Consider the following 21,548-nt stretch of genomic DNA (forward strand, 5'->3'; position numbering starts at 1 on the left):
GTTATCTGTGCATGCTGCATATGTGCAAGCAAAAGAATCTGAACACTACAATTTGGAGACTAGTCCTCATGTGAGTTGGCACTAAAGTCACCAGTCATTTTGTTAAAAAAATGATTTTACAAGCATAAAATGTTTGAAAGAAATGTGTGTTTTAATATCATGCACATGGTTAAAGGGATGGAGGCACTTGGCATTTGCTTAGATAAAATCCTTCTAAACTCACCTGTGAGACCACCTACAATATTCTAAAATAGAATTTTACTGTTGCAATCCAGCCGAAACCAGGATTCAAAAGGAAAAGTAGAATGGGGAGAGGTAAAACAAGGCTATAATACATTCTTTCCACAGAAGCTGAAGAGTCTCAAATGCCAAGCATAAAAATTAAATGAAGCAGATGGCCTTACCGTTGCATTGACCTGGAGCTGGTAGGCCTGAGAGGTTTCATAATCCAGCCCTCGTATTACTGAAACAATGCCGCGGCCACTGTCAATAGCAAAGAAGCTGGATGGAGGCTGAAAGGAGTAAAGCACACTGCCTCCTGCCCCCTGGTCTGGGTCTGTGGCATTCACTATGAAAATTGGAGTTCCCACTGGCGTGTTCTGGAAGTAAAGATGCAAATACAATAAACAAGCTCTCTGCGTTTTAGAATGTTTAAATGATATACAGTTTCTTTCTTTGATTACATCATTGCTGTAACTATAAAAGTTTTAATGTCGTTATTATAATAATTACACAGTTGTGGTCGAGAAGATGTTTTCATTATAAATGCCTATTTTCAGACAGAACTTTCCAGGAAAATCACTCCGTTGGCTAAAACTTCTCATTTCTTCTCAGTCCAAAGGAACATTTATTTCAACATTACATAATGTTTTTTTTTACACCTCTGGCATTTAAAAACAAAGCAAAAAATGTATTAAATGTAACACTAAGGTTGGGTTTTATAAGGTATTCACAGTTATAGTTCCCACAGTAACTGAAACCTGGCCAGACTGCATGAATATTGAAGCTTACATTTTTATAAATGAGTAAATAACCTGCATATACATAGTTAAGCATACAAAACCAGCAACTACAAATACAGTTTGGCACTTTCTAGTGTTGATTAGCTGTAGGAGCATAATTATCCTTTCTGGGAAAAACTGCTGCATTTTGTACACATGCAATTTAGCTGCACATTCTTGAAAGTGGATTTTTAAGGGCAGAAGAGTTATATTGTATGAAGCAATCAAACATGCTACATATGTGCCAGAGGGCCAATTTAAAAATACTCTGAGACCACAGCAACTAAGTGAGGCAGGCTCACACATTTATACTGCACATTCCTAGCTGTGTTAAGAAACGAACACTGAGCAGGATTAACAATGATTTAACCCTTGGAAGGGGACAGCAAAGGGCATAACATAAGCAGTCATAATAGTGGGTGATTATGACCAGGTGGGTGATACAAATAACTTCTTATAAACCGTTCTAAAATCTCGCTATTTTATTGTTACCTCACTTACATCAAATCACTTCTCCTCCACCCAAAGGGGGGTACTGTACAGTGCAAATGACTGCAGAGCCGAAAGGGAAAGACACATGTTGGAAGGTGGGGTTTAATTCTGAACCTGAGTTGATACTGGTCCTTTGTTCAAATGCAGACTTGCCAGAGCTTTGTGACAAATCCACCCACTGTCACATCCCATGCCAAATCTCCTCCTCAGGCCAAGGCTGATGTTCACAAACTACCCAGTCAATTGGAGATGAGTTTCCAGAGACCCCACTCAGTGTCAGGGAGTTTTGATTGAAAAGATGAGAAAATCAGGCAAAACTCAAGGGGTCCAGCTGAGCTTTATTTTATTTCTGGGGCTGGTTTGAACTAACAATTCAGAACAAAAGAATTTGAATTCAGGCATTTGACTTTACACTCATCGAAACCCACAAAATTTCACATGGACCCGGTCAGCTGAGAATGGTAATTTAGGACACTACTTGGAGCTTACATTTGGGCTCCTATGACATTAACAAGACATCCTGAATGCCCATTAGCAAGATGTTCACACAAATATACCTCATCTGCTTTTTGGGGTCAGTGACAGGAAGGTGTCAAGTATCGGAGGGGTAGCCGTGTTAGTCTGGATCTGTAACAGCAACGAAGGGTCCTGTGGCACCTTATAGACTAACAGAAAAGTTTTGAGCATGAGCTTATGTGAGCACAGACTCACTTCATCAGATGCTGGTCTTGGAAATCTGCAGGGCCAGCTATAAATAAGCCAGAGCAAGGGTGGGGATAACAACGTTAGCTCAGTCAGCAAGGGTGAGGCTTACTACCAGCAGTTGATCTGGAGGTGTGAGCAGCTTCCCCTCCCTTGGTGTTCACACCGCCAGATCAACTGCTGGTAATAAGCCTCACCCTTGCTGACTGAGCTAACGTTGTTATCCCCACCCTTGCTCTGGCTTATTTATACCTGGCCCTGCAGATTTCCAAGACCAGCATCTGATGAAGTGAGTCTGTGCTCACGAAAGCTCATGCTCAAAACTTTTCTGTTAGTCTATAAGGTGCCACAGGACCCTTCGTTGCTGACAGGAAGGTAGGGCTAGAGGCACAAAAGATCACTCAGGAGTGCAGAGCAGGACAGATTTCCCATTACTGTAAGTGTCCTGATATATTAACTTGTCTTCAGCTCAAACAAAATGAGAGAGTTTTCTGAGACAGCCTCACTTCTTCGCAGCTCCCAGTTGGATATTTTTTCTTTTCATTTCTAAATATCAAAACACTGAAGAAGGCTTAGGGGTCATTGCCTGGTTTTCTGGGACCAGCGAGGGCTTGTGAAAGAAATTCTGGCTGAATGAATAGTGTTTCCATCAACTGTGGTAAGAGTCATGAAGACCAGCTTGCTCTCTTTGGCTAGAAATCCATCCATCAACATGAAATTTGTGCCTCTGGAACATGTGTTCTGCATTAAGATGATACCTGCACTCTGGGATTTGCAGCTTTCCAGACTCCTTTCTACACTAGACAGGTTTGCCACCTTCTCAATGGCTGGTAACAAGACCCCTCTAACCCACCTCCTGCTCTGTCTCTTCCCCCGAACAAGAGGTCTTCTTCCACCTCTTGGCTCCTGTTGCTCAAGGCCACTGTGAGCTGCACGAGCAGCCTGACCCCAAAGGTGCTGTGGTACCTCTGCTTAGGCCCACCACCTTTTCCACAGATCAAAAAGCCCAAGACATCATGACTTGTCAACCAGCTGCCAAAAACACTACATAGGGGTGGGCAATAATTTTTGTAAAGGAGCCACTCCACAAATTTTTGTACTGGTCATGGGCTGGCTCGGGGCCCTGTGGAAGGAATGAGGCCTCAGGCAGAAGGGTTGGGGTGGGGCGAGGGCTACAGAGAGATAAAGTGAGTGTGAAAGAGAACCAATTTGTGGCACATATTGAGTGTGTGCTGCAGTGTATATGTGACAGTGAGTGTGTGGGGGCACAGATGGTGTGTGTGACAGTGACCGGGTATGTGTGCTGGCTGCTGCTGGGTAAGTTTCTGAGAGAAGCCCCCTCTCTGTCTCTTCAAGGGAAATCTGTCTCACTCTGTTGTCTCCCTGTCCCCTGCTCTGCACACCTGAGTGAATCACTTACACTCCAGCCTTCTGACTGGAGCAGCTCTGCTGTATGTCTCCATCTCCCTGATCCCTGCTCTGCAGAGATGGCATAGAGGATAGGGGGAAACACTCTGACTTCAACACTATCCTCTCTCTCCACTCTTCCCTCTCTGCATGGCTAGCAGGAGCATCCTAGGAGTAGCTCAGTTGAAGATGGTGCAAAGTGAGTGAGGGGCAGCTGAACACATGCTGCTAGCTGTAAGTAGACACATGCTGCTAATCAGCTGGGTGAGCTGGAGACAAATGCTTGGCAGGCTGGATCTGGCCCCCAGGGTTGATTTTACGCCCCCTGCACTAGATGAAACCTGGACTTGCCAAGGGAAAACTAGATGGATGGAAACCCTCGTAGCAGAGTGTGCAGCAACTCAGTGAGAAGGTGCCATGTCACCCCCCAGTGCTGGCAAAGCTAGGCTCCACATTTATCTCTGAAGGCAGGAATGGGAACTGCAGATAGTAAGTGAAAGAACAGATTGCTGGGTGCGAAGACTGGGGAAAGGACGGGGCCCAACGACTGCCAAGCAGGCACCACTGCCATCATGAGAAGAGACTCCATTCTGATCCCACTGTACCACCTATCAAAACCTTTCTGCACCGCCCTGTTCTCTAACAGGAAGATAGGCCGACAGCCACTTCACATCTGCATCAGCTACAACTCCCGGTTATACGCCTCTCGAAAACGATATCCTTACCAGTGCCATCTATAATCCTCAGCGTATGAGCTCCCAAACAGCAGCACTCCAGTGCACTGTCCCATAGCCTGCCCTTCCCCTTAGCAGCATCTTTTCAATGCCAGCTGCCTTTCCAATGCAGTGCTCCTTATTGGCTCCTCCTTTAATTCCTACCGGGGAGCTGCACAGGATCAATGTTAAGACTCCAACCATTACAAATTAACTATTAATGGGGAAAAACAGGAATATAAATGCAGGCCTGCTCTGATGAGGTCTGGGGTATTGTCCCCAGGAATAATAATGTCCATAAAGATAAAGCTAGCCTTGACAAATACATTTCCTCTTCTTTTTAAGTGTCCCCAGTCACTCCTTTTAACATGCAAATCTGCTCTGGTCACCAACAATTATCAGGCTGCACGGCTGGCTGTGAAAAAGGAGAGTTTGATTTAGCTAGTATTGTATTTCATACAATAGCCAAAAACAGGCTTTGAAAGGAATTCGTTCCATGTCCCCAAGGCAGCACACTTGCTCCAAAAGAGAAGCCATACTGAGGAATTGGTTGTGATAAATTTTGGTTCTGTCATCTAAGCCTCTAGCAAACTGAAAAATAGTTTGAAATCAAGACACCTGTGAAGTCTGGATTCTGACTGGGGATAAAGTCAGTTATCCTCCTGTCTCACAAATGCAGTGGCCAGGCTTCCCCTCTTGCAGTTGGCCTGTATAAAAGTTACATTTCAATAGGACTTCAGACTTTGCATTTTTATTTGTTACCCACAAGGAAGGGGACCCTGCACATCTATGTTACCACTATAAAGACAAAAGGAGACATGCAGGAGAGAGGCAAACTGCTGGTGAGGTTTAATGAGGGGAGAGGTATGGCTAGAAAGCAAGCTGAATAGCAGAGCTGCAGCCTGAAACAGACCAACTGAGCTCCTTATGCAGGTTTATTTAACTCACTTCAAGTTACACTGACATTTATCGTCATGATCTGGTTTTCAAACATGACATTGTACAGACCCTGCCACTGCCACATGGTAACAATAACTGTGAAAACAACATACCTGCATTTTTCATCCACTGTTCATTCCAAATAAGGGGGGAAATTTGGGGGTGGTGGGGGGTGGGGCTCAATCAAAAACAAAAGTTTCTCTCTCTCTCTCCCCCTCCCCCCCGCTTCTTTGTTTGGATGAAACAGAAAGTGTCAGTTTTTTTCTGAACAAAAAATATATATCTATGTATTTTGTAAAAATTAAATTGAAGTCCATTTTGAAAAGAAAAACATAGAACCGTGTCCACACCACCACAAAGAGTTTTGCTGGGAGCAAGGCAGTGGGAACAGAATGGTCAGTAGGTCCACAACTGCATGAGCCAACTGATCCAATAACCCTTTGGAAAAAGGAGCACCAAAGCCAATACTAGTGCTTTCATTGAGGTTGTAGAGAAATTACAGACCAAGTCCATTGGGACTCCATGGCCATCCATCTTGGTGATGATCCATCACCCCATGCTTTGCTGAGAACCCCTGCCCAAAGCCTACTTACTCAGGCTTGCTCAGAAGTCAAGGGTTTGAACCACCACTCCCTCTAATTTTTACCATCCATGTTTTAAATAAATTTTGTTATGTGCACCAAGGCAAGTGCAGATGTGCACCTCCAATAGAAACATGCTATTGGCAATGGGCAGTCTGCTGATCAGGTAAGTGGCACCTAGATCTCTTCTGAGTGGTCACCAAAGAACTCAGCTTACAGGGAACACTGGTTTGGCCCAATAAGTAATCCAGGAAATGTGTCCTTTCATATTAGAGTATGTTGAAATGAGAGTTCTGGTGAGACCAAAACAGTTAAGAGGCATTGACTGAGAACACAAAGGCACTCCACTAAGAAAGGGGATGTTGTCTGTGGCATTGATATGTAAGCTAGAATACACAGATCATGGAGGAATTCGATTAGCATTTGTAAAATAAACAAAAACATGTCAAAAATTCTCTTCCATTCCCTCTCAAGAGTGACAAAGGAACAGGCCACTGGAATAGTTCACAGCAAGAGGTGTCATCTTGTGTCTGCAAAGAGACATCACAATGTTTAAACAATGGAGTGATGCATTTGGGTAAACATTTTTGAACGGTTAAGCATTTTTTCATAAGTAGGTGGGAGGGATAGCTCAGTGGTTTGAACATTGCCCTTCTAAACCTAGGACTGTGAGTTCAATCCTTCAGGAGGCCCTTTAGGGATAGGGGCAAATAGATGTCAGGGATAGTACTTGGTCTTGCCAAGAGGGCAGAGGACTAGACTAGGTGACCTCCCAAGGTCCCTTCCAGCTCTAGGAGCTGTGTATCTCATAAGAACATAAGAATGGCCATACTGGGTCAGACCAAAGGTCCATCAAGCCCAGCATCCCATCTGCCGACGGTGGCCAATGCCAGGTGCCCCAGAGAAGGAGAACAGAAGACAATGATCAAGTGATTTATCTCCTGCCATCCATCTCCTGCCCTTGTTATGAAGGCTAGGGCACCATACTTTATCCCTGGCTAATAGCCATTTATGGACCTAACCTGCAAAAATTTATCAAGCTCTTTTTTAAACCCTAATCTCCTATTATAGCTAGCTGGAAGAGCAATTAGTAAATCACACAAGATGAATCATGTTTCTACATTTGAGTGCCTGGCCCATTACAAAACATTTACCTGTTTCTCTTGTAACTTTCCGCCTTCTCAGCGTAGATTTAGGAGTTGTTTATTTCAGCTCAAAGTAAATGCAAAGAAGTCAAATATATTAAAAAAAGAATCAAATCACTGACCGTGTCTAGACCCCACAGATGCTCACTGAAAACAGGTACAACATTTGCCCGCTTTTTAAACAACTTTTTAAAAAACAAATTTTTAAACAATTTTTTACTAAGTTGGTCATTTGGAACTGAACCTGAAAATTACGATCAAATGGAACTGGTAGGAAGCATTCACATCATCACTGAATTCACATACCATTCCACCAGATGCAGGATAGAAAAACACATGCAAACAGATTCCTCCAGGCAATAAAAAGGTCTAAACAGGAATGTATCCTAAATTTGACCCTCCTCAACATACACATAAATATTCCAACCCAGGGATGTAACCCGGGGATGTCCCTAGATGTCCGGCAAAATTGGGTGTACTGGATACTCAGAAACAAGTGCAGGAGGCACATCTAGCGTTAGGTTTTAACCCTCCCACAAATGCTTCCTTTGGTGTGTAACAAAGAGTTGTTTTATTAGGGCTGTCAGAAAAACAATGCAACTACCCTCAGCACAATGACTAAGTTACACGCAAAAGATGAGCCCCTGCAGGCAGTCCCTCTGGCATAATGCAGTGATGTTCCACCCCAGAGGCAATCAGACACCAGCTTGCCAATCCCTGGCCAGTTCCCTTATTTTCCCCATACCATGTGGAACAGTCTGCACAACCTCCATTTGCAGGTGATTTCTGATAACCCACTGGCTATGGCTACAGAGGCCCTCCTTGCCAGGAAAAGCTGCTTTCCAGGCCATCTGTCAGCCTTTCAATGCCAGATTCACAGGCTGCCTGTCCTTCTCTCCACAAGGGTTCCAGACCCCAATCTTTGTGCGATATCCAGCCAATAAAGGCAGTAACTGTATTATTATACCTCTGTGTGTATACTGGAACTGCAGCAACAGTGGCTGCGGAGTTGGGTGACCACAGTGCCCTATGGCAAATATGGCCTCTGGGGATGGGGGTGGGGGGCTTCTCTTCCATGCCAGGGCTCCTCAGCAATGGGGGCAGGTGCCCCACAGTGAGGCACCAGAGGTGGGGGCTCCGCAGCCTCCTGATGAGGGGGAGTGGAGGATGGGGGCTCCACAACCTCCCAGCAGGGGGGCATCAGGGAATGGGGCAGCTGCCAGGTGGAGGAGCTCCCTGACAGCGGGGGCAGCCACCTTGAGACATGGAGCGCCAGGGAACAGGAGCCCTCTGCAGAATACAGGACAATTTGTCCATTTTCTTAAAAAAGTCGGACACTCGTGAGACAGTTTAAATAAGGGACTGTCCTGGAAAAACAGGACAGATGGTCACCCTACTGCAGAGCTAAACTGGATTCATACCCTATCTTATATCAGTGCAGAGAAAAGAAGACCGAACTTCCAGTATCCTCTCAACCAAAGCAGCCAAACACTCCACAGCAAAGCACTAAAGGATCAAAAACTAAACACAGATAAAAGCATACTCTGTTGGTTTGTCATCAATGACACAAACCTCCCACGAAAGGAAGCGCACAATCCACTCCATACTGAACAATGATCTGGAGACTAAAACCCTACACTGAAACACATGACTGTGTAAGTCATTGGGAAGACCCCATCAAAAAACAACAAGCTACACTATTACAGATCTCCAAACAGAACTATTACATAGCAGTCTACCTCAGTGCAGTGAAACATGCAAAGCAAGGGCAGACTTATCAAACACAGAATCAGTGACCGCAAGCTAGAGCTGGAGCCTGGGAGATGTACAACAATACAAACCCAGCGAAGAGTGATAGAACAAGCAACTTGACTGAGGAGAGACTGGGACAGACACTTTCCATTGCAACCCAACAGGGATACAGCACCGATACAAGGAGATGGTATGTCTTTAAATTAGCAGGAAAAAGAGTTCTCATCAAGAAGCTATAAGAAAAGGTAGTGTCTAGCCAGGAGGGAAAGGGGAGGCCCAGCAGAGATGACATTATATTATACAGCAGCCTCCCTCTGGATAAGGAAGGGACAATAGAGACAAATGGACACAGCAGATCAAATCAAAATGCAGAGTAAAAGCCCCATCCCAAGCAGACTGCACCTTTCTCTGGCAGAGCATAGGGTGCAGGGTCTGTGTCTTACACTTCAGCAATACTGAGAGAGCGTGTGCTGCCAACGAAGTTTAATAGACTGAATTGACACAGTAAAGACTCATTTTACAACTGAGGAAACAGACTGAGCTTAGGTGACAGGTTTGAGTTTGGGTATATACAATGAAATCCTGCTGGCCATGTTGAAATCCATGGCAAAGCTCCTGTTGACTTCAGCTGGGGAATGATTTCACATAGGCTATGTCTAGACTAAAGCAATTTGTTGAAGAAGATATTTGCGACAAAGCCTCTGTCAGCAGATAGCGTCCAGACAGCAAAGTGGACCGAAAGAGTGATGAACTCTGTTGAAAGAGAGTAGCCAGGCTGCCTGGCCACTCTACCAGCAAAATGGCCTCTTGGAACGACAGCAGACAGGGTCACAGATCACCATTGCCTTCTGGGAGTCCCATCGAGATGCTCCCTTAAAGGCCCCCCTACCCAAAACACCTGTTCGCTGCCTATGCTGCAGGCATGCCTACCTCCTTGAGGGACAGCACACCCAGAGCAGGGCTTTGACTCTTTCTGGGAGACACAGCTCATACCACTGGCCCCACACAGAGGTGTTTCAGCACCTGCTGCACCTCCTGACGGTCATCCTCTTCCTCACAGATGGAGAGCCCAAAACCACCATCAAGGACCTTACTATAGCTGCAGTATGGTCACACCTGCACCGCCCCCCATCCCAGGGGCATGAGCCAGATATGGAGACATTGCACCAGTTACATCTGGTGGAACCAGCTGGTCATAGGGCAGTGGAATGACCAGCAGTGGCTCCAGAACTTCCAAACGTGGAAGGAGACCTTCCTGGAGCTCTGTACCTGGCTTGACCCCTCCCTCCAGAGACAGGACGCCTGGCTGTGGCCCACCATCACCCTGGAGAAGTGGATCAAAGTTGCCCTCTTGAAGCTCGCCAACCCTGACAGCTACCACTCAGTGGGCAACCAGTCTGGCGTGGGGAAGTCCACCACTGGGGTCCTTCTAATGGAGGTAAGGCACTCTCAGGTTGCAGTCCCTGCATGGGGGTTGGGGGTGTCCTGCCCAAGGGGGAATCTCAAGACATGGGGTAAAGGGTGTGAGGGGTGGGGTTGTGGGTCGGGGGAGCCCAGTCTCACCTTTCCACAGCCCTGCTGCCTGAGGGGTGGCCTCACAGAGAGTGCTCCTAAAGAGTTTGGGGGTCGAGGGAAGGGGACAGCCTTCCCCCCTGGGGCCCAGGGACTCCCTCCCTCCCTCCCTCTGTGATGTGGTTGTTCGGTCCCCTCCCTCTGCAGATCATGATGGCCATCAACACCATCCTGCTGGGGGGTCATCCTTATGGGAGAGATGGATGCAGTCATGGCTGGATTCCCTGCCCTGGGGTTCTTGAACTGCATCAGGGACAGGGATGGGACCCATATCATGATCCATGCCCTGGAGCATAGCGCAGCCAAGTACATCAATTGCAAGGGATTTTTTTTTGTGGTACTGCAGACTCTGGTGGACCACTGTGGACAGTTCATGGATATTTATGTTGGGTGGGCAGGCCGGGTACACAACACCCATGTGTTCTGCAACTCTGGCCTGTGCTGGAGGTGGGCACATTCATCCTCCTCCATGAGCTGGCAGTTGGGGATATGCAGATGCCAACTCTGCATCATGGGGGATGTGGCCTACCTCCTCAGGCCATGGCTCATGAAGTCCTACACCAGCCAGCTGGACCCCAGCCAGGAACTCTTCAATGCCTACTTCAACTGGGCAAGGAGGCAGGCTGAGTGCACCTTTGGCCAGCTCAAGGCACGTTTTGAGTGCCTGCTCACCTGCCTGGATGTGGGGGAGCACAATGTCTCCCAAGTTGTGAGGGCTTGTTGTGCCCTGCACAGCACCATGGAGGGAAGGGAGAGGCCTTCCTCCTGGGGTTGGGGAGGGTAGATGCCAGTTGCAAGGGCTGTGTGTATGAGCAACCAGTCTCAGGTCCCATCTGCCAGGCCCACCAGGACAGGCTGTGGATCCATGAGGCCCTGAGGGAGAGCTTCTCCCACAACCCACAGTAACCCTCCCCTGAGACCCCCACAGACCTACCCCACCCCCTATGACCTCTCCTCGACCCCTTCTCAATAAAGAGGGACGTGGGTGTGGTGAACAGTGAAGTGCCTTTTACTCAACAACAACATAAACTTGTGCAAAAAATAAACAGTGCAGTTCAAAATTATTTACAATAAACTGCCGTGCAGTGGACTACATATAGTGGGAGGGGGCTTAGGACAGTGGGTGCGGGGCCTCAGAACTTGGATGGGGGGCTTGGGACAGGGGGTGAGGGGCCTCAAAACATGGAGTGGGTGGGGGGTGATAAACCCAAGGGAGAGTGGGACCCTGAACAGCATTGGCCTTGGGATCCCTTCCTACCATCGGTTCAGGGCCCCTTTGGGGCTGGGATGGAACCAGGCCTGGGGGAAGTACGGAGGAGGTGGAGCTGCAGCAGGGTCTGGGTGGGCAGGGGGAGCATGGGGGTGGCTATGGCCACCACCCACTGAAGCAGGTCCAGAATGCCCTGCAGGATAGCCATCGGGGGTATGGTGGCAGGGGTGGGGGCAGCAGCTCTGAGCAGCTGGGCCATCATGTCCTGCCAGACACTAGTGGTGGCATCAAACCAGGACATGAGTTGCTCCCAGGCCCACAACTGCTACTTCGTGTCAGCCCGCAGCCACCACCCTGTCCTCGGGGTCATCCTCCAGAGGGCAGCATTGTGGTCCTGGGGGAGGTTCTCCTGGACACCCCAACGGCCCTTCCAGCTAGTAATGAGGTGGGGCCGGCACACCCTGGTGGCGAGATGGGGGTTGTCCGGCACTTGGGTGGTGCAGGTGCAGCTGTAAGGAGGACAAGGAGAGACAGTGAGTCATTCATGTAATGCAGCCCCTACGGCCCTGCCCCCCCCTGCGAGCAGTGAACAGCACCCCCCCACCCAGGGCCAAGGGCTGGGAATGTCCTGGGAACAAAGCTGTGTGGCCTGCACAACAGGCCCTGCCACACGCAGCCACCGCCTCCAGGACCAGGCTGACCACAGCAGCTGCTCCCCACCTGCTCCCGCTCGATGGACTAGCAGCCATGGGGGTATCTGGCCACAGACAGGTCCCCTCCTGGGTGGTGGGTGAGCCAGGAGCAGCATGGTCCTCACTGGTGCACGCCCCCCCACCACACCTGCAGCTCACAGTGCAGTCTGCAGGAGCAAGTGCTGCCTCTTGCCTGTGGGCATGTCCACGTCCCAGGTGCTGCACTCCTTGGTGTGTCTGGGGTCAAGCCGGCACCCTTGCGGCCAGCCCACTTCCCGCCGGAGTTAACAAAAAGCCCTCTGGTCTAGACATAGCCTCCCATTGTGTAAGTCCATACCCTGAATCAGCAAATCACTTCAAGGCACACAGGTAAGTTAAAATCTGGGATTTGAAAGCTTTATCTCATACCCTACACACAAAGGCACCTGCAAACTGACACTCAACAAAGGTGCTACGGACACAGACCTTTTTAAAATATTTATGACATGCCCAGGAGAGACAGCTACAGTTTAATATCTTATTATCAAGCTTTCTAATATTGCATTAGTAATCAATTATGACAGAAGCTATTCTGACAAGGTGTAACAATGTATAGCTAGCAGGTTACTACAGTTATAAAATGCACCCTTTCAGCATGCACGTGCCATCACACCAGATAGATTACATAATTCAAATTTAATAGCTTAGATAGATATCAAAGATTTCCCTGGAAGTTTTATCCATCCGTTCTTATGCCAAACATACCTTGACAATCTCTGCGCTGTCCAGAGCAAATTTGATCAGGAGTAACAAGTACCAGCTACACTGAGCATGTAGATCCACTGGAGGTGATGGATTTGGAGATAGGTCAAAGAAGGGTTTTCTTGAAGTTCCCGTGCCACGCAACACACCATGACTGGAGTGGCCCAAGAATGTTGTTTGAAATGGTGCAGACTGAACCACTTGGAAGCACAGATAAGTTAAAAATTGACTCATCTCTCAAAGGCTAACCATAGATTACAGTGCAACAAAAGAGGAGATATGCAGTGAATTAGCAAAGTACAATATTTTCATAGCCTCTGATTGAATAGCTACCAGGATATGGCTTTACACAATATCCAGAGCTTTCAAAATAAGCTCAAGGAAGAGCTGGAAATGGTTCTTGTTCCACATCAGCCATCTCACTACCTGCCAGAGCTTTCTGTGGCATGCCCCTCTGATCTCTCTCATCTCTGTGCTTTATTGTACCTGTAGATCATTCCAAGTGGACATCTTTGCTGAAAGGTAAATTGCATAGCGATCTGGCAAATCAAGAACAACCAGTGATGGGACATTTTGATTTGTCCACACAGTCCTACCTTCACGTGAACCAGAAAAACATGGATTAGGATACCAAAAACGAAAACAAAAGCAAAAAAACACTTTTTAAGGAAAGGGAAAAATCAGGAAAGAAAATCTTTTAATCCAATTTAGCTCTGCCAAGTAAGTAAGGGGGTGGAGTCTACCAACCCAGAAATCAGGCACAACCTCCTTCCAATAACAACAGCCAAAGATAACAGAATACTCTAAATTGCACACCAGAAGATGCCAGCATTTCTTCAAAGAAGAAACTGCAAATTGAAGGAAAATTCAGAGGTCAATTTCCTCAAGACATCAGAAAATTTGTTGCGCTTACTCCTCACTTAGTCTAGAACACAACTATTTTGGGTCTTTTTTGAGAAATATTTCCATTAATATTTCTTTATGAATCAAGGTCTAGACTAGACTAGACATCATAGACAAGAGGAGGAGGAGGGTCCAGTAGTTAGAACCTTAGCCTGGGATTCAGAAGAACTGGTCTCAGTCTTTTATGGAGCAGAGGATTGTTTGTATGACCTTGGACAAGTCTCACAGCCTCTTTGTGCCTCAGTGCCCCATCTGTAAAATAAGGATAAAAGTGGAGATCTATGTACTGAGATTCCTGGATTGTCACTCTGAAGCCTGAATATCTGTACAAAGTGAGGGAAAGTGGGTTCAGAGCTCTTTTTGTTCTGCATATCATCAGGTTCAATCATCACTGGGATTTGCAGCTTGCTGTTACCCAGTTGTTAACATCTCAACCATTTTCAATCTTTTATACACACAACTTTAAACATATATGCATGTAATAGCACAGGCTTTCAGACTGTGAGGAACTTAGATACTCTGGTACAAGGGAAACCATACAGATATGCTGTCAGCTTTAGTGCTGAAGCTGACCTCTTCTGCTATGAAAACCTGAACCAAACTAACTGAACAAGGAGTCAGAATTTCCTTCCTGACATTTGCCCCCTTCTGTCTCTCGCTTTCAGCATTTCACATGCCATGGAGTCTGACAACGGGCAGCTCTGGGTTAAAACAATAAACCCTTTCACAATATAAACCTGGCATCAAGAATCCTTCGTAAAGCCCAAGACATTTGCAGTGGCAAAACTCCAACTATCTAATAAAACCTAAGGTAGATAGAGAAGAACAAGGGAACCCTGGCTAAATGAATAAACCTGTTAAAGAAATAGAGTCACACTATGCTTTTAAGAGCTTTCCACCGTATCAAAACTATTTCACGGACCACAAGCCACAAACACCTAAAACGTGACTGGATCCATCAGTCTCAGCCAACTGGCCTACTGCCAAGTGCCCATCTGTGTGAAGAGGAGAGAATGAGAGAGATGACTCTTTTATAACAAGATCGGTATTTGATCCAAATAAAGGTAGGGGAAGAGGAGGTAGACTTTGAAAAGTAAATTTCTCAGTTTGTTCTTTCATTAAATGCAAGAATTAATTTAAAACAAACTTTGACTGAGATTTTGGCTAGCCACTCAAAAATCCTTCAGGGCAATCTACCCCTAGGTAGATAAAGAACCCTGGAACTCCCCAAAACAATAAAGATGACCCTGAGAAACATGTGCACATTCACACACACAATTTTTCTGTGGAAATACAATGTTCATGATGATGAGGAACAGATAATACCAATCTGAAGTGAGTAGAATGTCAGGAGACTATATTGCAAATTTTTCTACACAACTTCGCGAATGCTCCAGAGTCCTGATCTCGAAGACCCAGTTGCTGTTCTAGTCGTTTGCCTCACACAGCTCTGTCATTGCACCATAACCCTGAATTTCAGTACTCTGCATTGCACAGGGTGTAAATTCTCATACAGTATTTCCCAGAACTCCCATCCTGGTTCCATTCAGGGCTCTGGGCTTCAGCTGTGAAGTCTTGGAGCCCCAGTCCCAATCCTTTCCTGCAGAACAACAGCCTAGTGCGCTATAGTGTGCACCACAGTGTCGTGTTTTTACATGCCGGCAGATATCGATTTGTGCTTTGATGACTACAAAAAACAGATTTGCTTCCACCAGGTCTACAAACGCTTAAAGACAGGTGTCAACCCTGCCTCACTGAGCCCATAAGGCAGACCCATATTCTAACTAGACACATCTGCACCTCATCTAGTTCCTATGTAGTATGAAACGTAGGTTCATGCCAAAGCTGAAAGAGAGAAGATAAATGCCATGTATGCACGCTGCCTGGGGAGGAGAGAGGCTTCTGCTCAGGATCAGTTTCCTATTCAGACATCCTTCCCACCTTCTGCCGCCCAAATGGAGGAGTCTATAGATGTGGTTTGGGGTTTCATTGCCAGCACAAATGTGAGTCATGTCCTTGAAGGTTTGATGAATGGAGCGAGAACTTGTTTGAGCACTGGGCTGAAAAGTGAATTACAAGATCACTGGCCAGAAGCCTGGCAGGGTAAGAGATTGGACATCTTCCTGCAGCAGACTCACTGTCAGTGTTTTATCCAGCCCAGCAAGAATAGGATCTAGTAAAATGTGGCTTGCATCATCCACTAGCGACCAGAGGAACTCACGGGTCCAGCATATGACTGCCCAGGGCAAAGTCACCCACCAATGGAGGAACAGAAGCTGGTTAAAATGATTAGGATGTGACTACGTACCCACAGTACCAATGCAAATAATGTGTCAAAACTACAGGCAATCTGGCCAAACAGCTGCCTGAAGGTCAATGAAATGAGAGAGAGCAACAGAAATGGACTGATGGGTGCATACTGATGGGCAGTGGGGTTAGAACAGGCAGTTTCTGAAGGACTTCTCGTGCTGCTCTTTGAAAATCAGGCTTCTGTCCAGCTGAGGTTTTCAGCCAGGCCGGTTCTACCCTGTACTGGGTTCCTGTCCCCTCCTGATGCAATCGCGCATAATCAGGGGAACAACTGATCACTCCTTTAATTCAAAACCCTCAGAAGTTTTGTCCCTCTTTTAAAGATCACATATTTTACATTTATAAATAACGTAGTTCTAAAATAAAAGGGGATTTTCTGCCTTCCCTATGTCTCTTGGTCCTGCTATCTCCTTCAGCCCTTCCCTTTTCTTACCATAGTGCCATGGATCAGAGAGGATGAAGGTGATATAGAACATTTTAAACGACACTTTAGACCTTCCAGTGCTCACCTGAAGGGTTTTCTTGTTGCATGTCTCATCTTAAATCAGAAGGCAGAAGGAGGCATTTTAGCCAAAATTCAGGTTCCTGGAATGCACACTATGAGGTACAACAGATAACTGAATTCTTGACTCATGCTGCTTCATTAACAGAATCTACCTACCCACCCCAAATCATGCAGAACAGAAATTTAATCTGACTAGCTAGAGTGATGAACGAAACAAAGAGGGTCTCAGGGGGCAGCCATATTAGTTTATTTCACAAATAACAAGCAGTCCTGTGGCACATTAGACTAGATCTATGCTAGGGAAATAAGTCCATTTCAGATATGCAATTCTAGATATGGCATTTGCATACCTAAAACTGATGCATCAGAATTGGACTTATTTCATTAGTGAAGACCTAGCCTCTATATGCTCACGTCAACCTCCCTTACTCCATGCAATAGTGTGGAGGACAGGGTTCGACTGCCGACCCGAGAGAGATCAATTCTGTTGCGTATTCACCAGACTTGCAAAATCAAACTCCGGAAGATCAACCCTGACTGGGTCAATCTTCTGCTTAGTACAGACAAGGCCTTAGACACTTGTTACTCTCTAAAGTGCCACAGGGCTGCTTGTTATCTTTAAAGAAAGAGGGGACTAGGAAAAAAACAAAGGAAGAAAATAAGGGGGGGGAAGGGATTATTTTTCTATTTCTTAAGAGTTCCTAGCTGACTGGTGAGATGTTCATATCCACCTCAGCTCCCAGCTAAACCTTTGCAGATTTTATTCACTCTATATCTCCATATTCCCTTGTCCTGGATGGGTGAGCAAACAAAGGCACAGGGAGAGCTCTACTGTGAATCTGAATCACCTCTACCCTGAGATCCCTCTTTTTACACTCCACAGATAGGACAAACAAGTCTTGACCCGAAGAGTCATCTCCCTTCCTTGGTTCTATCTCTGAGCTCACCTGCCTGTCACATTGAATTAGCATTATGCAGCATCATACAGTACATTGAAAATACACATGCTCCCCTTACCCAGGATTTCCAGTCTACTTGTTAAGGATTTGTTATTATTCCACCTGCATTAATATTAGACCTGGTCAAGCATTTAAAATTTTGAAACAAAATTGATTGGAAAATGAGCAAATATTTTGGTGACTATTTTGTCCCTTTTTTCGCACAGGCTCTATTTAATATGTATCTTCTGTTATCTCTGCTAAGTGACCTCTCTCTTTATAAGGTGACATTGGCAAACAGCCATTATAGAGCAATAATTCAATTGAGGAGCTTCTGAAAACATAATAAACACAGCTGGAGTATACACGTTAGCAAAACTGGAGGTTGAATTACAGCCTGGGCAACTGCTCTCATCTCTGTGTGCTGTTATTCAAAACATAAACAGCCCAATTCAATGCACAATGTTAAAGAAAGAGGCATAATGAGCAGGCCTTAGCAGGAATTCGACACACCCGAAGCCAGTTTGTTCTGCATCTGGTGTCAGGGAATGCTGCTTATGGTGCACTGGTCAGAGCAATTACTAGAACGTCTGACTGCATGCGGGCAATTAGTCATGGATTACAAGGGTATAATGGTCCCCTACGTAGTGAAATATTGTAACATGTGCATAACTTCTCACAAGCATCCCATTGTGGAGGCGGTGGCAAAGGAAAAATTGCTGTAGTAAGATAAATGGTCTCCCCACACTCCCAAACAACTTCTCAACACATAAACCACACGCTGCTCTGCCACTCGCTTCACAGATACCAACAGCAGCAGCACTTAGTAGGTAGGCTGGCCGCCTAAAGGCAAGCAGGGGGAAGGTTAATTTGGGTCCATTACTGCGTGGGCAGAACATCTCTCTTCCATCAGCCATAAGCAGCCCCTTCACTTCCTCTTCTGGAGGAGAACGAAGTGTTCTGTGTCCCTGATGGCACAGCTTTCACGTGCTTAGCCTGCTGTGCAGTCCTTCACAAAGCAAGTCCAGGACAGCAATAGTAATCACTGTCAAGCCACACTCTTGTACACAAGGCACATGACTCCTCCATTGCTGGCACCTCACTGGTTTATTTGTGGGGGAGGCAGATAAACTACTCTAAACACCACATCCCATCTGCTATGTGGTTGTCTGGCGTATTGCGGAGGCTGGACGGGAAGAAGAAAGAGGGCAGATGGAAGAGGAAGAAATAAAAATGTCTCTTATTTACAGTGCTTTTTTTGTGCCAGTACTGAGTACTGGCACCTCAGCAGCCCCAGATACAGGATTGGCTGCGGGGGGCAGGAGAAGGGGGCACAGGCTAAGTACCTCCACCATTTTTTTTATAAACAAAAAAGCATTATTTATAACTCTTGCTGCTGCCCCTCCTGGGAAGTAACATTCTATAGGGAACCTGTTACTTGCCCATGCTCACCCCTGGGAACAACAAAGATGCATGGAGGCTCACACACTCCTCTGGAATCTACGTGCATTTTCAAAGATAACCAGGGAAGAGAGGAACAAAGTAAATCTCAGAATCACAGAACAGTAGGACTGGAAGGGACCTCGAGAGGCCATCGAGTCCGGCCCCCTGCCCCCACAGCAGGACCAAGCACTTTCTAGACCATCCTTGAAAGCCATCTATCTAACCTCTTCTTAAATAGCTCCAGTGATGGAGATTCTACCACCTCCCTTGGCAATTCGTTCCAGTGTTTGATCACCCTTACAGTTAGGAACTTTTTCCTAATGTCCAACCTGAACCTCCCCTGCTGCAATTTAAGTCCATTGCCTCTTGTTTTATCCTCAGAGGCAAGGAAGAACAAGTTCCCTTCCTCTGCCTCATGACACCCTTTTAGATACCTGAAAACTGCTATGAGGTCCCCCCTCAATCTTCTCTTTTCCAAACTAAACAAGCCCAGTTCTCTTAGCCTTCCTTCATAGGTCATGTTCTCTAGACCTTTGATCATTCTTGTTGCTCTCCTCTGGACCCTCTCCAATTTCTCCACATCCTTCCTGAACTGCAGTGCCCAGAACTGGACACAATACTCCAGCTGAGGCCTAACCAGCACAGAGTAGAGCGGGAGAATGACTTCCCGTGTTTTGTTCACAACACACCTGGGCTGCGTCTACACGTGCACGCTACTTCGAAGTAGCGGCACCAACTTCGAAATAGCGCCTGTCACGTCTACACGCGTCGGGCGCTATTTCGAAGTTAACTTCGACGTTAGGCGGCGAGACGTCGAAGTCGCTAACCTCATGAGGAGATAGGAATAGTGCCCTACTTTGACGTTCAACGTCGAAGTAGAGACAGTGTAGACAATCCGCGTCCCGCAACATCGAAATTGCCGGGTCCTCCATGGCGGCCATCAGCTGGGGGGTTGAGAGACGCTCTCTCCAGCCCCTCAGCTCACTGGTGGCCGCGTGGAGCGGCCCCTTAAAGGTCCCCTCCCCCGCCCTGACTGCAGGAGGCTGAGGCAACGTGCAGGCTCCTGCCTGCACCCGCGGCGAGCCTGTACAGCCCTCAGCCCCTGACACCGGCCATGGCTGCCCAGCAGCCCCCCCAGCGCCCCCAGGGGACCCCCCCCAAGGGCAGCCAGAGCAGCCAGGGCAGCCAGAGGGCCACGCAGTCTGGGAAGCGGCAGCGGGGCCCCTCTTGGACGGAGGCCGAGATGCAGGACCTGCTGGGGCTCTGGAGCGAGGAGGAGGTGCTCCAGGTAATGGGGAGCAAGAGGCGGAACGCAGATGCGTTCGCTCGGCTGGCCGACGGCCTGGCTGCCCGGGGTCACCCTGCCCGCACTCCTGACCACGTCCGCAGTAAGGTCAAGGAGCTGCGGCAGGGTTACGCCCGGGCCCGGGATGCGGCCAGCCGATCTGGGGCCGCCCCCGTCACTTGCCCCTTTTACAGGGAGCTCAGGGACATCCTGGGCTCCCGGCACACCTCCTCCCCTCCGGCCACCCTTGACACCTCGGCTGACGAGCCCCAGCAGGCCCTGCAGACGGACTCCGCCCTGGAGGCAAGCCCCGCACCCCGGAGGCCCCCCCCGGAGGCCATCCCTGGGACATCGCGGCAGGAGGAGGAGGAGGAGGAGGAGGGGGGCTCCTCCTCCGCAGAATCCAGCCTGCAGATCCTCCTCCTGCCATCCCGGAGCAGCAGCAGGGCCTCCGACCCCCGGGGATCTCCGGACCGTGGGAGCGGACCCACAGGTAGGTACCCCTCTCTGGTGGACACCCCGGGGCTTGAGGGGCGGGGGGAACAGAGATGTGTCCAGGGCCCCCCACACGCTCACGTGGCCATGGCCCCAAGGACAGCAGGGCCATGGCCCTCACAGCACTGCAGCCATCAGCCCCTGCCCCCCACCACCCTGCATGACAGTGCCATGCCCCATCCCCGGGCCAGGGGGGAGCGGAACCTCGAGGGGCCCCCGGGCGGAGGGGGTGGGACACCCTGCAGCAGCAGCATGTGATGGAGTGGGGGGAGTGCCAAAGGGAGACTCAGGCTACATATGAGCCACCAGAGCCGAGGAGCTCCCAGGGCCAAAGGAGGATCCTGGCGCTACAGCTGGCAGGTGACACCTCTGCCCTGAGCAAACAGGAGGGAGGAGCCGAGCTGGCTTGGAATTGGGGGGCGAGGGCGGGGGCCACAGGTAGAGGCTAGGGGAAGGGAGAGCTGGTAGGCAGCCAGCCAGAGGAGGGGGAAAGCTGCATCCCAGAGGGGCCCCCCTTGGGGTCTTCTCCCCACGACGGGTTGGAAGGACTGTCTCTTCCGACAGCTGGTGCTGTCACTCCTGCCATAAACTGGCCATCTGTGGCCTAAGAAAGCTCTCCTGCTCTCAGACCCTGCGGGGTGAAGTGAGAGTCGCTCCCACCAGGGGACGGGGTGCAGGGCAGGGGGACCCCTGAACCCCATCCATCACAGCAGCATCTCCCG

General features: G+C 48.1%; 1 protein-coding gene across 1 annotated transcript in view; it reads right to left on the reverse strand.

Annotated features, from left to right (window-relative positions):
• The window catches only part of CDH23 (cadherin related 23), a 549,671-nt gene that overhangs the window by 325,273 nt on the left and 202,850 nt on the right, over positions 1–21,548 (reverse strand). The window contains exon 7 of the mRNA XM_074999481.1: positions 405–599. Coding sequence (XP_074855582.1) covers positions 405–599 — 195 coding nt within the window. The remainder of the gene's footprint in view (positions 1–404; positions 600–21,548) is intronic.

Source organism: Carettochelys insculpta, chromosome 7 (genome assembly GCF_033958435.1).
Source record: "Carettochelys insculpta isolate YL-2023 chromosome 7, ASM3395843v1, whole genome shotgun sequence".
Taxonomy (NCBI): domain Eukaryota; kingdom Metazoa; phylum Chordata; order Testudines; family Carettochelyidae; genus Carettochelys; species Carettochelys insculpta.